Source organism: Onychomys torridus, chromosome 18 (genome assembly GCF_903995425.1).
Source record: "Onychomys torridus chromosome 18, mOncTor1.1, whole genome shotgun sequence".
NCBI lineage: Eukaryota > Metazoa > Chordata > Mammalia > Rodentia > Cricetidae > Onychomys > Onychomys torridus.
This window is the reverse complement of record NC_050460.1, coordinates 65,484,832-65,499,665: the sequence shown is the minus strand read 5'-3', so window position 1 is coordinate 65,499,665 and position 14,834 is coordinate 65,484,832. Positions and strand designations below refer to the sequence as shown.

Genomic DNA, 14,834 nt, shown 5'->3' with positions numbered 1-14,834 from the left:
GTGGTCCCTTCCAGGCAGATGTTCCAACCTCTAGCTGACTGACACCCAGGCAGGACTCCTCTTACCTGCCCATCCCGGGGCAGCATTCAGCCCCAGCACCAGAGGTAGGAGCAGGAGGAGGCGGTGGCAGGGGCTGCACCGCTCCATGGCCCAGAAAGCCGGGTCCGCTACCCAGACAGCCCTGGTGCGGACAGTAGACAGAGCCTGCTGAGCCTTGGAACCGGGACCCAGGGATGTCAGCAGCTTTCAGCGGTCAGCTCCATGCAGCAAGGTGTTGGGGGTACCTCTGCTTGCTTGTCACTGCTGCTTGCTCCTCGGTGGCCGCTACTGTGTGCCCCTGGCCACCCTGGCAGCTCAGAGACCCCAGCTCGCCCCCGCCCCTAGGTCCGGCCCCCGCCCCTAGACGCCCGCCCACAGCCACCAAGGGGAAACCCCACCCCCATCTCCACCTGGGCAGGGGAGTGTGGGGGCGAGAACCGCTCCTCGTGGGCTGGTCCTGGAACGGTGCACTCCTGGAGGGATTAGGTGGCCTTTGTGCACCCTCAGATTGTCTTTGGGAGAACTTAATATATCTTCTCTAGTCCCTTCCTTTTGGGGACCCTACGGTTCTGTCACACACACAACAGTCCCCGCCCTTGGGGGCCCAGAGCCCCTCTGCAGAGTCCGGGGAGGGACTCAGGGCACAGTGGGACATCAGGGGCGGACCTACAGGCGGCCGCCCCACGCCCACTTGTAATCAGGTCTCCATAATTACCTCCTTCGTCCCGCCCCATGTAATTACAGAGCAGTCCCGGGCGGGGTGTTTACAGACCCAGCTATAGATAGCGACCATGACGTGGGGGCCGTGGGGTGGCCTTGCGGAGCAGAGGGAGGCCAGAGACCGGCGAACTGGCTAATCGCCCGAGAAGATAGAAATACTGGGCTAGGCAAAACAGTGCCACCGGACAGGATTGTGACGCGGGAACAGGAGATGCTGCTATAAGGGTCTGGCAAAAGGGGGTCACTCAGGGACGTGGCCACTCCAAGAGGGTAGCGCTGACAGCAGCGCACCCCTACATGTGGGCACGGCGCCGGGTCTGCCCGGAGCCTGCGGCGCAGCCGGGGAGAAAGCTGGAGCGAGCGAGACGCCGCCGCCCGCCGGCGCTGGGAGGGCACGCTGGCGCTGGGAGGGCACCCGCGAACAAGGCGCCTTTGAGAAGCAGCGGGTCTCCCTCCTCCCTGGGCAGCCCCGCCCCCAACCTGGCACACCCTCTCCCCCTCCCGACAAAGCACGCCTTGTGTCTCCCACCCTGCACCGCCTCTGCAGCCCCAGGGAACCTGGGGCCGCTGCAGCAGCACCCAGGGAGCGTGTCAGGGTTTCTCACCGAAGATCCCCACAGCTATAGGATGCCATGGTGCCCATCACCCAGTTACCTCAGTCCAGAAAACAGCTATTTTAACTGGAAAGCGATTTTATGTGCGAGTGAAAGAGGGGGAGGGGCCCTCCCCCCAAAAAGAGACCCAGGGCAAAACCATGCAGCCCAGCACCCATCTCTGAAGGCTGGCCACCCCTGTCAATTCTGTCCCCAGCCTGTGTGCTGAGGAACAGGGACAGCTGTAAAAGGAAAGGCCACCCAAACCAGCACCCCTCACAGCCCAGACCCTTCCAGGAGCCAGTGAGATGGGGAAGGCAGCACCCACCGGGAGAGCCACAGGGGCAGACCACCTGAGGGGCCTCCTTGCCCACGCACCACTCTGGCCCTGGCATTTGAGCCAACCTGGGGATGTACAGTACTTCTTTGAGTCTAACCCCCAGCCTCTCCTCACAGGAAATTAAAAATAGCAGTCGGTCCCCATCTCCACCGGCCCCTTCACCACCGCCTTTATTCCTCGGTCTGACTGCAGGAGACAGGAGGATGCCCCTCCCCCTGCCCCCAAGACCATCAGCTTGGGGGGCCTGCCCCGCAACACCCTTTCTAGGGGAGCTCCATTCCACTCTTCAGAAGGGAGTGAGGCAGGATGAGGAGGGAGCGGAGCCCCCGGACCAGGGCCAGTGCTTTGTGCTGGGGGAGCCAGGATGGCCCACATCATGGGCGACCCCGGCCAATTCAGAGACTCAAGGCCACTGAAGGTAGACGTGCAGTCATCACAGGGATCTGGGCCCCCTCTGACTTGGAGACCAGGCCAGCCCTAAAGGGTCGCCAGATGCCGTGCAGGCTGCAGGGGTCCCCTCCTCTGCACCATCTGCCCCGGCTCTGGCTGAGCCCCTGGCCCCTCCCACCCTGCGCAGGCTCAATCAAGTCCTCTTCCACGGTGCTCCCCACCGCTGGGGAGCACATGCGTGGTCTGTGTTCAGGCCAGCTGGTGGGGAGCCTCGAGCATCTCCATGAGGAAGGTGTCAATGGGGGTGTCGCCAATGAGCTTGAAGAAGAACAGGTGCTCCAGACACTTGAGGCCGATGGAGCGCAGGGCAGGAAGACGTAGCAGCAGCTTGGCGAACCTGCAGTGGGGGTGGGAGGGAGTGAGAGGCGGACCACCCTGGCCCTGGCCATGCCCCAGCCTCGCCCTCTGTGGGGTCCACAGCCCTGAGGCCTCTTACCGGCCTTGCTGCTCGGGGTACTTCTGCTTGCAGTAGGTCTCCAGGGACGCATAGACCTTTTCCCGCAGGACCTCCACCTCTCCAGGGTTGGAGAGGCCCTTGGCATCTGGGACAGTGAAGGAGGAAGAACAAGAAGAGGGCAGGTGAGTCAGGTCAGGGCGGACGTGCAGACGGGCCCTCAAGATGCCCCTCAGGGAAATGAAGCACATTAGGATTGTGAGACCCAGTCAGAAGGGGAGGCATCAGTAAACTGGTTTTTTAGGGTCAGCTAAGAGATTTCTGGGCTGAGGGTCTTACTGGGGGGGACCGCTGGAGAAGAGGAGGCTCCAGGGTTGCCTTGGGCCGAGAGGCTGGGCAGCCTCCTCTTACCTGGATTAAACAGAATGATTGCCCGCAGGCAGCCAAGCTCTGTCTTGTCCATCCTCATGTCACGCATTTTGGACACTAGCTCTGTCAGCACCCTGGAGAGGGACCTGCAGGTCACTCAAAGGTCACAGCTCAGCCAGCCTTGGACACGGACCAGCCTATAGCCCCACCCCCTTCTAGCTACAGGACAGCCTGGCCAAGGGCCACTGACCGATCAAAGATGGCTCCCACGCCTGCGGAATGGGCTGAGTTTCTGTGCACGTGAAGACCTGTGGCCAGGAGGATGCCATCTCGGACATCGATGGACCGGTGGGAGAAGGAAGCAATGAGGAGCTCATTCCAGCCTAGGGGCCAGAGGGCACCAAGGGTCAGCAGGCAGACGCCAGGCCATGAGATCCAAAGCACCAAGGAATAGGGGCAAGTCAGCAAGCCAAGCTCCCCAAATATATAAGAGGAGGCTACGGGGCCACTGAAGGTCAAATGTCAAGTGGTCAAAGAGATTCAAGGTCACTGACCTGCCCGTAGCAATATGACCTGGTCATCCAGAGGTAGGGAGGAGAAGTGTGGGATCCTCTTCGCCCACTCAACGAGTGTGAACAGCTGTTTGTCAGCTGCCTGGCAGATGTTAGTCACTGGGTCATTGGGCTGCAGAGAGCAGAAGATGCAGGGGAGGGGTGGAGACACCTTCCTTGTAAGAGGTTTGGATACTCCCCTGTATTCCTTCCAGCCCCGTCTGAACCCCTCTCTGCAGCTCAGGCTCCCCTCTGCCCTGGACTTTCTAGTGGGAGCACAGAGAGGGCGCCCTCACCCCACATCAGAGACACACAGTCTCACGATGTAGTCCTGACTGGCCTGGAGCTTGCTGTGTAGACCAGGCTGGCCTTGAACTCACGGAGATCCACTTGTCTCTGTCTCCCACTACGCCTGGCTCCCGTCAGATATTGAAAGGCCTCCGAGTTCAGGGCAAGGTGCAGAGGGGTTGAAGGAAGGGAAGGGAGAGACGGAGCACCCCCGACTCCTCCCCACCCCCTATCTGAGGGGGGAGGGCCCACCCCACCACTCACGCTGCTGCCGCTGCCGCCGGTTCCCCCAGGGCCCTCAACGCCTTGGTCGCTCTTCTGCTCCACAGCAAGCTCTGCCTCCAGGATCCTGTCCACAGGCATCTCCTCAGGGGCTGTCCCGGCCCCGTCCCCATCCCCGTCTTTGTCTTTCCCCCGCTGCCGCTCCTCCTGGACCGCTGTGGGGTGGGGAGAGAAAAACAACGCCAGTGAGAAGCCGGCTGGGAGGGTCTGAAATTCGCTCAGGGCCTTCTCGGGGCTGACGGCCCTCGGGAGATGTGGCGACTAGAGGTCACTGGGAACGGGAGGCCGGGGTAACCTGCAAGCCAAAGGGCTCTCAGTGAGGGTGCCTGCCAAGCACACGCAAGAGCCCGGGCTCCAGCCCCATCCCCACAACACACACATACAAGAGCCCGGGCTCCAGCCCCATCCCCACAACACACACATACAAGAGCTCGGGCTCCAGCCCCCATCCCCACAACACATACATACAGGCAGATAAACAGGTCCAACTGGCAATAGAAGGGTGAAAGAATCAGGGAAGAATCTGAATTTAAATAGGGCCGATGATAGGCTAAACAATATGCCAACAAGCGTTAACATGCACTGGAGGTCTTAATGGCCTGGCGGGTCCCTGCCCCCATGTTTAAGGATGAGGAATTTGAGGCTAAAGACATTCAATAGCCTCCTAAATTCATGCACCACACGGCCAGTTACACGTTTGACTCCAGACATGCCTGATGGCAAACCCTATGCTCTGCTGACTTAAGATGGTGTCATGATCGTGATGACCCTGACCCAGGTCTTCGGAGGTGTGTGTTCTGATTTTGGCCCTGCCACTTTGCTGTTGTGTGACTTCGGGGAAGTCAAGATTCATCTTCTCTAAAGCAGGGATCGGACCAAAATAAGCCCTAAAGTGTTTCTTAGAAGTCCAGGAATCAGGCTTAATTAGACAGACAGACAAGAGGGACGCCAAGTCCTGACCTCTTCAGCGATCCTGTAACTTAACAAGGTAGAGTCTCGGGGGTCCAAGGATAGACCAGAGAAAGAACTCAGGATCAAAGTGAGAAAGGGACTGTGTGAGGTGGAGAAGAGAGAACAGAGGCCCATCCTAGCTAAGACCAAAGCATGCTGGGAGGGTCTACAGCATCACAGGATTAACCCTGAGGCGCAACCACTAAGAAAGAAACTTGGAGACAGAGTGAGGTACCAGGACCAAGGACAGGAAAGAGACATCAAACTTCGCCCCCTGGAGGAAAGAGAGAGAGCGGTCCCACAGATATGGAGGCCGCGGGGTGGGAGCCTCCACCCGGCTCTCCCACAGGGGACCGCAGGCCTGGCTGGGGCAGGTCCTCACCCTCCCTCTTCATGCCGGTGGCCAGGCACTTCTGGTAGCGGCAGTACTGACAGCGGTTCCGCTGACGCTTGTCCACTGTGCAGTCTTTGTTGTCACGGCAGGAGTAGGTCAGGTCCTTCCGGATGGTGCGTTTGAAGAAACCCTTGCAGCCCTCACAGCTGTAAACTCCATAGTGCTTGCCTACAAGGGGAAGAGAGCCCACGAAGACCTCCCATGACTGCGTCTCTTGACCATCTGCCCACTGGGGGACAAAGTCTAGGTCCCTCCAAAACAGAGCAGCACACCAAAGGCGAGAGAGAATTCAGCCTACTCCTCAGAGCCCCTGTGCCGGCCCCCTTTCCCTGACTGCCCTTACCTGAATCTGATATGAATCTAAAGGTCCCAGGCCTCCTTGCTTTGACCAACCTCGGGAACCCCACAGGCCGTGGTGGTAAACAGCCTGTCTCTCCTTCCTCCTTTGCACTGCGCTGAGCCCCATACCTGAGCTCCGGTCCCCGCAGATTGCACATAGCCGTTTGCCAGCCCCAGGGCCGCCTGGTGGGGGTGGACAATGCAGGCCTCGGACCCCTAAGACCGGTGGCTTCACATCTTCAGGGGGGCCAGACCCACCCCCAGGGAGCGACACCGTGGAGTTAATCTGGGGTGGGGGGAAACAGGGAAGTCACAGGAGGATCATTTGGAAAGAGAATCTCTCAGATGTCTGGGAAACCATTCCCTATCTCTAAGCAGGTCCTGTACCCACTCCAGAGAGTCCTAGTGATACTGTGGTGTAACATAAAGAGCCTTCCCTGAAGCATAACCCCAAGAATGGATATGCATCTTTCTGTAACTGTGCAACACAGCGGCCCTGAGGGGCACACGTCTTAGATGGGCATATAGAACCAAAGAGCAGAAAGTCACTGTGAGCTGAAAAGGACATCAAAAATATTCCCTTTGAGCTTAGGGATTTTGTTTTTGTTTTCAAAATAGGGCTAGGAAGAAGCATGCACCAAAACAAGACCGTCCACTTCAGGAAGAGCAAGGGGTCTGAGACCACAGGCCTGCTGGGACTGGAGAACCAGAAGTCAATGGGTCATGGGGGAGTTCACGAAAAGATGGTGGGGAGAGTTAGAAGGTGGGAATACGGAAATGAAAGCAGAGAGGCAATAAGTAGGTCACAACCTCTCACCTGAGGACTGCTGACAGGCCCGGAGAATCCTGGGGGAGCCGGAGGGGGCAGACCGGGGGACCCCATGGAAGAACTGATGACTGGGAAGGGGGAGCCCAGTGGAGGGGGTGGCATTGGAGGTGGAGGTGCTGAAGGGGTAAGAGGTGGGCCAGGAGGAGAAGAGGGAGGGATCCCCTGGGAAAGGGGATTTGGGGATGAGCTGTCTGGGCTTCGGGAATCTGAGAGGGAGGTACACACAGGCAGACACACAGACAGGAGAGACAAGAAGAGAAAGTTGAGTCTTTTGATCATCCAAACGCACACTTTAATTCTCCCCGACCCACCCCCAGACCCCACCACCCCAGAGTTCAGAAATACCAAGCTGTCAAACAACAACAACTTCACTCTCTGGAGAGTCGCGAGAGGAGGGAGTTGACAAGGAGGGGGGCAGCTCAGGCGGAGACTACTGGGTCATCGCAAGCTGACCTCGGGGTGGAGAAGCACGTGGGGGTGGACCCGTGAACTCCTCGTTCCCAACTTAGCACATTCGGGCCAAGGAGTACGGAAGAGACAGCGGGTCCCAGGGCGCAGGCTCAGCCTTCCCACGCCCGGAGTCCTCCGGCCCAAGGGGACCGGTGTCCTTCCCACGCCCGGCACCGCGCACGCAGGCCCGGCGCGGCCGTACCTGGAGGGCGGAAGCTCCCCCGCCGCGCCCCGCCCCGGGGGAGGGCGCTGGGCCTCGGGAGGGCGAGGGCGCGTGTTTACAAACAAGGGGGCGGGAGCGCGGGGAGGGGGCGCGCGGTGCGCTGCGCCGGCCGGGACCCGGGGACACTCACCCCGCCCGCTGTCGCCCATCCCGTCCCGGCCAGCCTCCCCCGGCTCCGGCTCCGGCTCCGGGCTTTGCTGCTCTCCGGCCGCCGCCGCCGCCGCCGCGGGATCCAGCCAGGGCCGCCGCCGCCGCCACCGGGACGCGACCCCACAATGCATCTCTTTTCTCACCCCCACCGGCCCACACTGCCCCGCGGCATGCCGCGGCGGGAGGAAGGGCGGACGGGCCGCCCAAGACATGACGCCGGGGCCGAGGACCGGGCGGCCGGAGAGGCGCCAGGGACGCGCAGGGGGGCTGAGCGGGGGGCCCGGGGCGCGCGGGGACGCGGCCGAGGCGAGCGGGCTGCGGCCGGCGGCAGCGCGACTCAGGCGCCGCGCTCGGCTCGGCACCCCGGTGACAGCCCCGAAGCGGCCGCCATCTTTGTACAGACGGGAAGTCTCGTCGCCAGCTCCCGCCCCCTCGCCGAGGTGGAAACGGAGGAGGAGGCGGTCTCCGCCCGCCCGCCCGTCCGTCAACTCCCTCGCCCGCCGTCCCCTCGGATGACCCCGGCTGTGCGCATGCGCGCTGGGGGGCGCCTCCCGGCCGCGCCGTCGCCGGGGCGCCGCCATGTTGGTAAAGGGCAGCGGGGCGCAGGCAAAAGAGGAACTTCCTGATCTCGCGGGAGCTCGAGGCGTGACTGCCACGTCCCCGCACACCGAGAACCGAGGGGATCCCGGAGCCGGTGAGCACTGCCTGCTGCTCCCCTTACGGTGCTTTCCAGGCTTTCCCTCCCAACTTGGGGGTCATAGAGACGCGGGCCCAGAGAGACCGTCGAGTGGCGGGTCGGAGGCTAGAGCGGCGTCGGTGGTGGGGGGGCGGCGCCTGCATCCGGGTAGGGTGTTGGGGGTAGAGAGCCCGCCTTGGGAACAATGTAAGAGGGGGGCGAGCCACGCAGAGGTGGGCCCGGGGCACGCGTGGAGCGAAGCGGACCCCGCGTAGGTGGAGCTGAGAGCCTCTGCCCCTCTGGTCAGCGTGATGGCCCTGCGGGCCCCCCCCTGGGCGGCTGTGGGGCTGCTGACCTGGGCGGCTGTGGGGCTGCTGGTGGCCGGACACGGGGGCCACGGTGACCCGCACAGAGACGTGGAAGAGGACTTCCACCGTGGACACAGCCATGCCCACGGCCATGGCCACACTCATGAGAGCATCTGGCATGGGCATGCCCACAGCCACGACCGTGAACTTCCCCACGAGGATTTGCACCATGGCCATAGCCACGGCCACTCCCATGAGAGCCTCCACCACAGAGGACACGGACATGCCCATGAACATAGCCATGGAGCCTCCAGGGAGGCCGGGGCTCCAGGCATCAAGCACCGCCTGGACACTGTCACCCTTTGGGCCTATGTGAGTCCCCAGGGGATGTGGGGAAGAGGGACTGGTTCTGAATCATTGGAAAACTCGATGTTTGACTCCTGACTCCTTCCCCAGGCCCTGGGGGCCACAGTGCTGATCTCTGCGGCTCCGTTCTTGGTGCTGTGCCTCATCCCAGTGGAGTCAAACTCACCCAGGCATCGCTCTCTGCTCCAGGTCTTGCTCAGTTTTGCCTCTGGGGGGCTCCTGGGTGATGCCTTCCTGCACCTTATCCCTCATGCTCTGGGTAAGTTAACTTCGGGACTACCACAAGCGCTTCAGCTGTTTATGGTTCTTTAGAAGGAAAGGGGGCTCTTCCCCTTTGTGATCCCGGATTCTCCAGTAGTCCCCTTTTCTCCTACTTCCTGCAGAACCTCATTCTCCCCACACTGTGGAGCAGCCTGGACATGGACACTCGCACAGTGGTGAGAAGGCGATGATGGGGACGGGATTGATGGGGACGGGATTGGGATGCTGGGGAAGCTCACCTCTTACACCTTCGGAGGAGTCCGGAATCTGCATCTCCCTTCATGCTTCAATGCCTCTGTTCCCAGGCCAGGGCCCCATTATCTCTGTGGGGCTGTGGGTGCTCAGTGGCATCGTCGCCTTCCTTGTGGTGGAGAAGTTTGTGAGGCACGTGAAAGGGGGACACGGACACAGCCACAGCCATGGACACGGAGACGGTCACGCACACGGGAGCCGCGGACACGGGAGACAGGGTGAGCCTACCTTGCCCTCCACAGAATACATTCAGGCTCAGGATGAGGTGGAGCAGGCTTCCTGTGGAGGACACACCAAAAGCTCTGTCCCCCACTCTGATCATCCACTCCTTTTCTCCCCCAGAGTGTCCTTCAAAGGAAAAGCCCAGCTCTGAGGAAGAGGAAAAGGAAGCGGGGGCTTTGCGGAAAAGGAGAGGAGGAAGCACGGGGCCCAGAGACGGGCCAGTGAAGCCTCAGAACCCTGAGGAAGAAGAAAAAGCAGGTTCAGGTAAGGGATTAGTGGGTGGGTCACTGAATCTCAGTGTGCTGCAGGTGACCGGTGTCCAGAAAACCCTGAGGGTGTCTATGAAGCGGCCCTGGGACTGGGGGTGGTGGGTGCCGTCAATCATTTTGTCTTGTCTCTTTGCAAAAGACCTGCGTGTGTCCGGGTACCTCAATCTGGCTGCTGACTTGGCACACAACTTCACGGATGGTTTGGCCATCGGTGCCTCCTTTCGTGGGGGCCGAGGGCTAGGGATCCTGACCACAATGACAGTCCTGCTACATGAAGTGCCTCATGAGGTCGGGGACTTTGCCATCTTGGTCCAGTCTGGCTGCAGCAAAAAACAGGTTGGTGCCGACTGCCTGTCATTAGTTCTGAACGAGATCTATATACTACCATCGAGTCTTCTAGAAATGGGGTAGTTGTCTCCGTCAGCCCTGCTCTGTGTTGTTGCACTGTGACCCTCATACGCACAGCCTGTTCTGGTGCTCTCAACCTTCTTATCTGGCTCTTTGGGGCTGGGGGTCTTGGGTGTGGTTCCTGGGGCAGAGCCTCACTGACTGGGCTCTGTGCTGGTCAGGGAGCCTCAGGAAGCCCTGCCTCTGCTTCCCGTGCTGGGATCGCAAACCCCTCCACCGCGCTTGCCTTTCTGCGCAGGTGCCTGGGGTCCAGATTCCTGCCATCAAGGCTGTGCAGCAGACACCGATGGCGCCATCTCCCCAGCCCCTTATCCCACTTTCACCTGTCCAGAAACGTGGACACCTGCACAGCTGTACCCCACCGGTCACGCCTAGTCCTTAGCTGTTGGTGATCATGTCTTTCTCTCCTGCCCACCAGGCGATGCGTCTGCAACTCCTGACCGCAGTAGGAGCACTGGCAGGCACAGCATGTGCCCTTCTCACCGAAGGAGGGGCAGTGGGCAGTGAAGTGGCGGGCGGTGCAGGCCCTGGCTGGGTTCTGCCGTTCACCGCAGGTGGTTTTATCTATGTAGCAACAGTGTCCGTGTTGCCTGAGCTGTTGAGAGAGGCATCCCCATTACAGTCACTTTTGGAGGTGCTGGGGCTGCTGGGGGGAGTTGTCATGATGGTCCTGATTGCCCACCTTGAGTGAGGGGTGGGGTAATCTGTCCTGCCCCTGCCCCAACTCTACCCCTAACTCCCAAATAAAGACAGTTGGGAGTCCTGGCCAGTGCTACTTGCCAGAGGAAGGAGTTTTAGCCTTGGCGAAAGCTGCTTTGAGTATAAGGTGTGGCAGTCATACAGAGCATGAGCGGTCAGAGGGACCAAAGCGTTGGACACTGCCCAACAGTATTGTTGGCTTTGGAGGAATAAACGGGGCCACGAAGAAGACTGGGATGACAGTAGCCTGGTGGCCCTTGTTTTCCCAGCGCCAGCATGCCGCACAGGGCCCTCCAGGGCCCACCTCCCTCTGAACTGGCCAGTGGTGGCTTCAGGGAAGACCTGGCAGGAGTGGAGTAGACAGCAATCGTGTGTCCTGATTTGGAGGTGGCAGGGTGGGAGAGTGTCCCTTGGTAAAATCTCACGGCCTGATTTATTTTTGTTTCTATTCCTTTTATATCACTGTTTGAATGGGTAGGGAGAAACGGCGACCAGAAATAAAGTACTTGGATCTTCTGCCCCACATGCAGTCTTTGTTTTGGGGGAGGGGGCTCTTGTCTCCGGGGCTCCCCAGGTCCCCGGGGTGGCGGGTGGCCACGCCCCCGCAGTGGGAGGTCGTCTGGGCTGGTGGCTGCCGAGGCCTGGCGGGGTTCCCATTGGGCCGGGTCCGGCCCTCGCCACGCCCCCGGGGTGCTCGGATTGGCTTGGTCTCGGGTCCGCCCACCTCACCGCCATGGCGTCTCAGCTCCGGCTGCGCTCCGCGCTGGCCCTGGTCACAGGTTCAGGGGTCCCTCCTTGGGCGGGTTGGGGGCCGGGGCCATGTCAGCGGGCGCCACCCCTGGGGTCCCTGGCCCTCTTGTCTGAGTTTCAGTAACTTTGTGCCCCGTGACCTCTGAGCTCGCCCGGCTCCTCCATCTCAGGTGCGGGGAGCGGCATCGGCCGGGCGATCAGCGTGCGCCTGGCGGAAGAGGGCGCCGCCGTGGCCGCCTGCGACCTGGACGGGGCAGCCGCCCAGGACACCGTGCGGCTGCTGCGCGGCCCGGGCAGCGAGGACGGGGCGCCGCGCGGGAAGCACGCTGCCTTCCAGGCGGACGTGTCGCGGGCCCCCGCGGCCAGGCGCCTGCTGGAGCAAGTGCAGGTGAACCAGGCGCCGCGCCGCACAGCCCCTCGGCCCGGCCCTTTGTGGCCTCTGGAGTTAGCCCCCCTCCCTCCCCTAGGCCTGCTTTTCTCGCCCGCCATCTGTCGTTGTGTCCTGTGCGGGCATCACACGCGATGAGTTTCTGCTCCACATGTCAGAGGAAGACTGGGACAGAGTCATAGCTGTCAACCTCAAGGTGGTGTCAACCTCTGAACCTGGGGAGGAGTCGGAGGAGGGCTGCCACCCCAGCTGACTCTGCTATCCTTGTGACCCTCTCGTGGCAGGGCACCTTCCTAGTCACTCAGGCTGCAGCCCAGGCTTTGGTGTCCAGTGGCTGTCGTGGCTCCATCATCAACATCAGTAGCATCATCGGAAAGGTCAGGTTGAGTTGGGCCAGGACAGCTAGCCACGTGGGCACCGGGAAGCGACTCCCTTGGAGACTCCCGACTCATCCTGGGTCTCTGACTCACCGCAGGTGGGGAATATTGGACAAACCAATTATGCCTCCTCCAAAGCGGGAGTGATTGGGCTCACCCAGACTGCGGCCCGCGAGCTAGGACGGTGGGTCAGACTGTGGGCACCCTGCTGAGGGAGGGGGTCAGTGTCCTTCCCAGGGTCAGCATCCACTCTTCCTCCCACAGACATGGGATCCGATGTAACTCAGTCCTCCCAGGGTTCATTGCAACGCCCATGACCCAGAAAATGCCCGAGAAAGTGAAGGACAAGGTAGGCTGAGGGTGGAGGGCAATCAGAGGAGGTCGTTGACATTGCTGGGCAGAGTGCAAACAGTATTCCAGACATGAACTTAATGAGGGATGAAGGAAAGAAGAAAGTACACAAAAGAAACTTTCAGCCACATGAGTGTTTCCTTACAGGTGACTGCAATGATCCCGTTAGGACACATGGGGGACCCTGAGGGTGAGCCTGGGCTGGGGGAAGGCTCTGAGGAGGGCACTTGAAGAGATCCTTAAATCTGTAATATTTTTGAAAAGCTCGCATAGGGATTAATGATTGGTGTGGGCTTGGGGTTTTGCCAGAGCAGAGCCACTCTGGAGCTAAGGAACTGAGACTGCCCCTCCCCCGCCGTCCCCCTAGATGTGGCAGATGTGGTTGCGTTCTTGGCATCCGAAGACAGTGGATACATCACAGGGGCCTCAGTGGAAGTCACTGGTATGAGACCTTCGCGGGGAGGGCGGACAGAGAAGCGGAACCCAGACTGAGAAAGTGAGGGGACCCTGCAGCCTGGAGGGCAGAGGTCCTTCTGACCAGGGACGGAAGTGGCTGCCTACCCATATACCTCGCCGCCCATGCACCTGTCCCGACGTTTCTGCCCTCTCAGGAGGTCTTTTCATGTGACTGCCTCATGGAAGCTGGACTCTGCTCGCTCCCCCAGGCTGCCTGGCCTCCTGCTGATGAGGACGCCGAATTCCCAGGCTACAAAAGGGGTGGTAGTGTGTGGCTCAGGCTGAATGTGGAAGGCAGGGGTGCTTGTGACCCTAATAAATTCCAAATCCTCTTCCCTGCCACCTCCGGTTCTTCTTGTGTCCAAGCCCTCAGACCCTTCCCCACCTCCCCCTCTCTCCCCTTTCCGAAGGATTGCTCCCTTTCACTGCCTGGTCTCCCAGGGCAACCCCCGCCGCCGGGTGTGAGAGGAAAGAGCGTGTGTCACTGTGTGTGCGTGACACTCTGAGTCTTTTGGGAGGGAGGGGATTCTGTCCCCACCCCGTTTCATTGGCTCTGCAGCACCAGTCATGCCCCCACTCCCCGGGTCCTTATGGCCCCCAAGGGTGATTTGTTCTTGGCCCCATCCTGGTGTCCAGTCTGGCCTTGGAAGGGGGTCCTGGAACAGGTGGCCCACCCCACCCCTCCTTTCTCTGTTCCCCTCCCTTCTCTCCACCTTACAATAGCTGCAGCCGGCCTGGGGTCGGATGGGGGGGATTAGGGGAGGGGGCCAGGATTAGGGGAATGGACGAGCCCATGAAAGGGGCTGGAGGAGAGCAGAAGGGAGGGGGCTGGGAGAAGGAGGAGGAAGGGGAGGGGGTCCGCGCTAATCGACTCTGGCGCCCACATAAGGACTGGCCACCGACCCAAGGAGAACAGGGAAGTAGGGGGTAACTGGGGTTGCGGGCGAGGGGACCCACTGCTAACTTGTCCCAGAGACAGGCCACCCCCTGGCAGCCGCAGCGCAGGCTGGCGGGGGACGGAACGCCCGTCACGGTCTCTTCCCCCTGCCCCTCGTTCCCTGCCCTCCACCGGGATGGCCCTGCTCCTTCCTCTCCTCTCCGTCCGCTTCCTTCGCTCCGAGTCCCTCCCGGAGGGGCTCTGCCCACTTCCCCACACCGCACATTGCACTCTTGTGTTCCCGACTCCCCTACGGGGGTCCATCTGGTATCCCCGCTTCCGCGTGGCGTCTCCATCCCGGGTGCCTCCGGTGCGCCTCCCTCCCCGCCCCGGGCCGCGGCTCCTGATTGTCCAAACGCAATTCTCGAGTCTCCGGCTCCGGCCGAGAGTTGCGTCGGGACGTCCCGAGCCGCCGCCCCCAGACCTCGAGGGGGAGAGGCCGGGCGGAGCGCGGGCCGGTCCCCGGACACCCGGGACCCCGCCGCAGCCCTGGGAGCTCAGGGCGCGCGCCCAGCAGCGGAGGTGCAGCTGCGGCTGGCTTTCCGGGGATCCCAGGCCCGGCTAGAGGGAAGTTGGGGGACCACCGTCCGCGCCGCGGAGGGGAGCTCCGCCCTCGGGTTCCCCACGTGCACCAGCACCCCCAGCCCCCGGCCGGCTCCGCGCGCCCCGCGGGGGAGGGGGAACCCGGGTCCACGGCACGCTCCACGCGCGCCGCGAGGGCGGTGACGTCTCCGCCGCGGGGTGGGGTGCAG

At 61.5% G+C, this 14,834-nt stretch overlaps 5 protein-coding genes across 13 annotated transcripts in view; 3 read left to right on the top strand and 2 right to left on the bottom strand.

Annotated features, from left to right (window-relative positions):
- Nucleotides 1-1,093, bottom strand: part of Col11a2 (collagen type XI alpha 2 chain) — a 29,770-nt gene extending 28,677 nt beyond the window's left edge. For 3 of the 7 annotated variants that reach the window (XM_036167808.1, XM_036167810.1, XM_036167811.1), the window contains exon 1: nt 66-350. In XM_036167808.1, the coding sequence (XP_036023701.1) occupies nt 66-147 (82 nt within the window). In that variant the 5' untranslated portion in view covers nt 148-350. Of the gene's footprint in view, nt 1-65; nt 360-449; nt 505-754 lie in introns of those variants that run through there. The other 4 variants (XM_036167812.1, XM_036167813.1, XM_036167807.1 and 1 more) reach the window with 3 other exon arrangements.
- Nucleotides 1,094-1,431: 338 nt separating this feature from the next.
- On the bottom strand, nt 1,432-7,829 carry Rxrb (retinoid X receptor beta). 2 transcript variants are annotated; one of them, XM_036167816.1, is made up of 10 exons: nt 7,343-7,829; nt 6,528-6,745; nt 5,840-5,996; nt 5,360-5,539; nt 4,009-4,181; nt 3,460-3,589; nt 3,156-3,288; nt 2,948-3,051; nt 2,579-2,684; nt 1,432-2,479 (listed from the first exon to the last, which is right to left on the bottom strand). In XM_036167816.1, exons 1-10 carry the CDS (start codon nt 7,572-7,574, stop codon nt 2,332-2,334), a joined length of 1,581 nt encoding a protein of 526 aa, XP_036023709.1. In that variant the 5' UTR covers nt 7,575-7,829; the 3' UTR covers nt 1,432-2,331. The 2 variants fall into 2 exon arrangements, with proteins under 2 accessions (XP_036023709.1, XP_036023710.1); XM_036167817.1 differs by having other exon boundaries at nt 2,948-3,039; nt 7,343-7,828.
- Nucleotides 7,830-8,235: 406 nt separating this feature from the next.
- On the top strand, nt 8,236-11,346 carry Slc39a7 (solute carrier family 39 member 7). The gene is made up of 7 exons (XM_036167818.1): nt 8,236-8,718; nt 8,803-8,971; nt 9,096-9,149; nt 9,279-9,443; nt 9,568-9,711; nt 9,856-10,052; nt 10,543-11,346. Exons 1-7 carry the CDS (start codon nt 8,350-8,352, stop codon nt 10,813-10,815), a joined length of 1,371 nt encoding a protein of 456 aa, XP_036023711.1. The 5' UTR covers nt 8,236-8,349; the 3' UTR covers nt 10,816-11,346.
- A 148-nt stretch (nt 11,347-11,494) lies between these two features.
- Nucleotides 11,495-13,487, top strand: Hsd17b8 (hydroxysteroid 17-beta dehydrogenase 8). 2 transcript variants are annotated; one of them, XM_036167821.1, is made up of 9 exons: nt 11,504-11,602; nt 11,744-11,961; nt 12,041-12,157; nt 12,246-12,338; nt 12,437-12,522; nt 12,603-12,687; nt 12,837-12,879; nt 13,057-13,131; nt 13,301-13,487. In XM_036167821.1, exons 1-9 carry the CDS (start codon nt 11,557-11,559, stop codon nt 13,315-13,317), a joined length of 780 nt encoding a protein of 259 aa, XP_036023714.1. In that variant the 5' UTR covers nt 11,504-11,556; the 3' UTR covers nt 13,318-13,487. The 2 variants fall into 2 exon arrangements, with proteins under 2 accessions (XP_036023712.1, XP_036023714.1); XM_036167819.1 differs by having other exon boundaries at nt 11,495-11,602; nt 13,057-13,487.
- A 439-nt stretch (nt 13,488-13,926) lies between these two features.
- Nucleotides 13,927-14,823, top strand: LOC118569438 (nascent polypeptide-associated complex subunit alpha, muscle-specific form-like). Its single transcript, XM_036167183.1, has 2 exons — nt 13,927-14,001; nt 14,119-14,823. Exons 1-2 carry the CDS (start codon nt 13,927-13,929, stop codon nt 14,806-14,808), a joined length of 765 nt encoding a protein of 254 aa, XP_036023076.1. The 3' UTR covers nt 14,809-14,823.
- The last annotated feature ends 11 nt before the right edge of the window (nt 14,824-14,834 follow it).

Excerpts from the sequence above, each read along its gene's own strand:
- Rxrb (XM_036167816.1), bottom strand. The coding sequence starts at position 7,574 with ATGTCTTGGGCGGCCCGTCCGCCCTTCCTCCCGCCGCGGCATGCCGCG. Across the intron at positions 3,590-4,008 it reads CCGGCGGCAGCGGCAGCAGC|CCCAATGACCCAGTGACTAA; the intron begins GTGAGTGGTGGG and ends TGCTCTCTGCAG. Across the intron at positions 2,480-2,578 it reads TACCCCGAGCAGCAAGGCCG|GTTCGCCAAGCTGCTGCTAC; the intron begins GTAAGAGGCCTC and ends CCCCCACTGCAG.
- Slc39a7 (XM_036167818.1), top strand. The coding sequence starts at position 8,350 with ATGGCCCTGCGGGCCCCCCCCTGGGCGGCTGTGGGGCTGCTGACCTGG. Across the intron at positions 9,150-9,278 it reads ACATGGACACTCGCACAGTG|GCCAGGGCCCCATTATCTCT; the intron begins GTGAGAAGGCGA and ends CTCTGTTCCCAG. Across the intron at positions 9,444-9,567 it reads CCGCGGACACGGGAGACAGG|AGTGTCCTTCAAAGGAAAAG; the intron begins GTGAGCCTACCT and ends TTTCTCCCCCAG.
- Hsd17b8 (XM_036167819.1), top strand. The coding sequence starts at position 11,557 with ATGGCGTCTCAGCTCCGGCTGCGCTCCGCGCTGGCCCTGGTCACAG. Across the intron at positions 11,603-11,743 it reads CGCGCTGGCCCTGGTCACAG|GTGCGGGGAGCGGCATCGGC; the intron begins GTTCAGGGGTCC and ends CCTCCATCTCAG. Across the intron at positions 12,158-12,245 it reads TCATAGCTGTCAACCTCAAG|GGCACCTTCCTAGTCACTCA; the intron begins GTGGTGTCAACC and ends CTCTCGTGGCAG.
- LOC118569438 (XM_036167183.1), top strand. The coding sequence starts at position 13,927 with ATGGACGAGCCCATGAAAGGGGCTGGAGGAGAGCAGAAGGGAGGGGGC. Across the intron at positions 14,002-14,118 it reads AGGAGGAGGAAGGGGAGGGG|AGACAGGCCACCCCCTGGCA; the intron begins GTCCGCGCTAAT and ends AACTTGTCCCAG.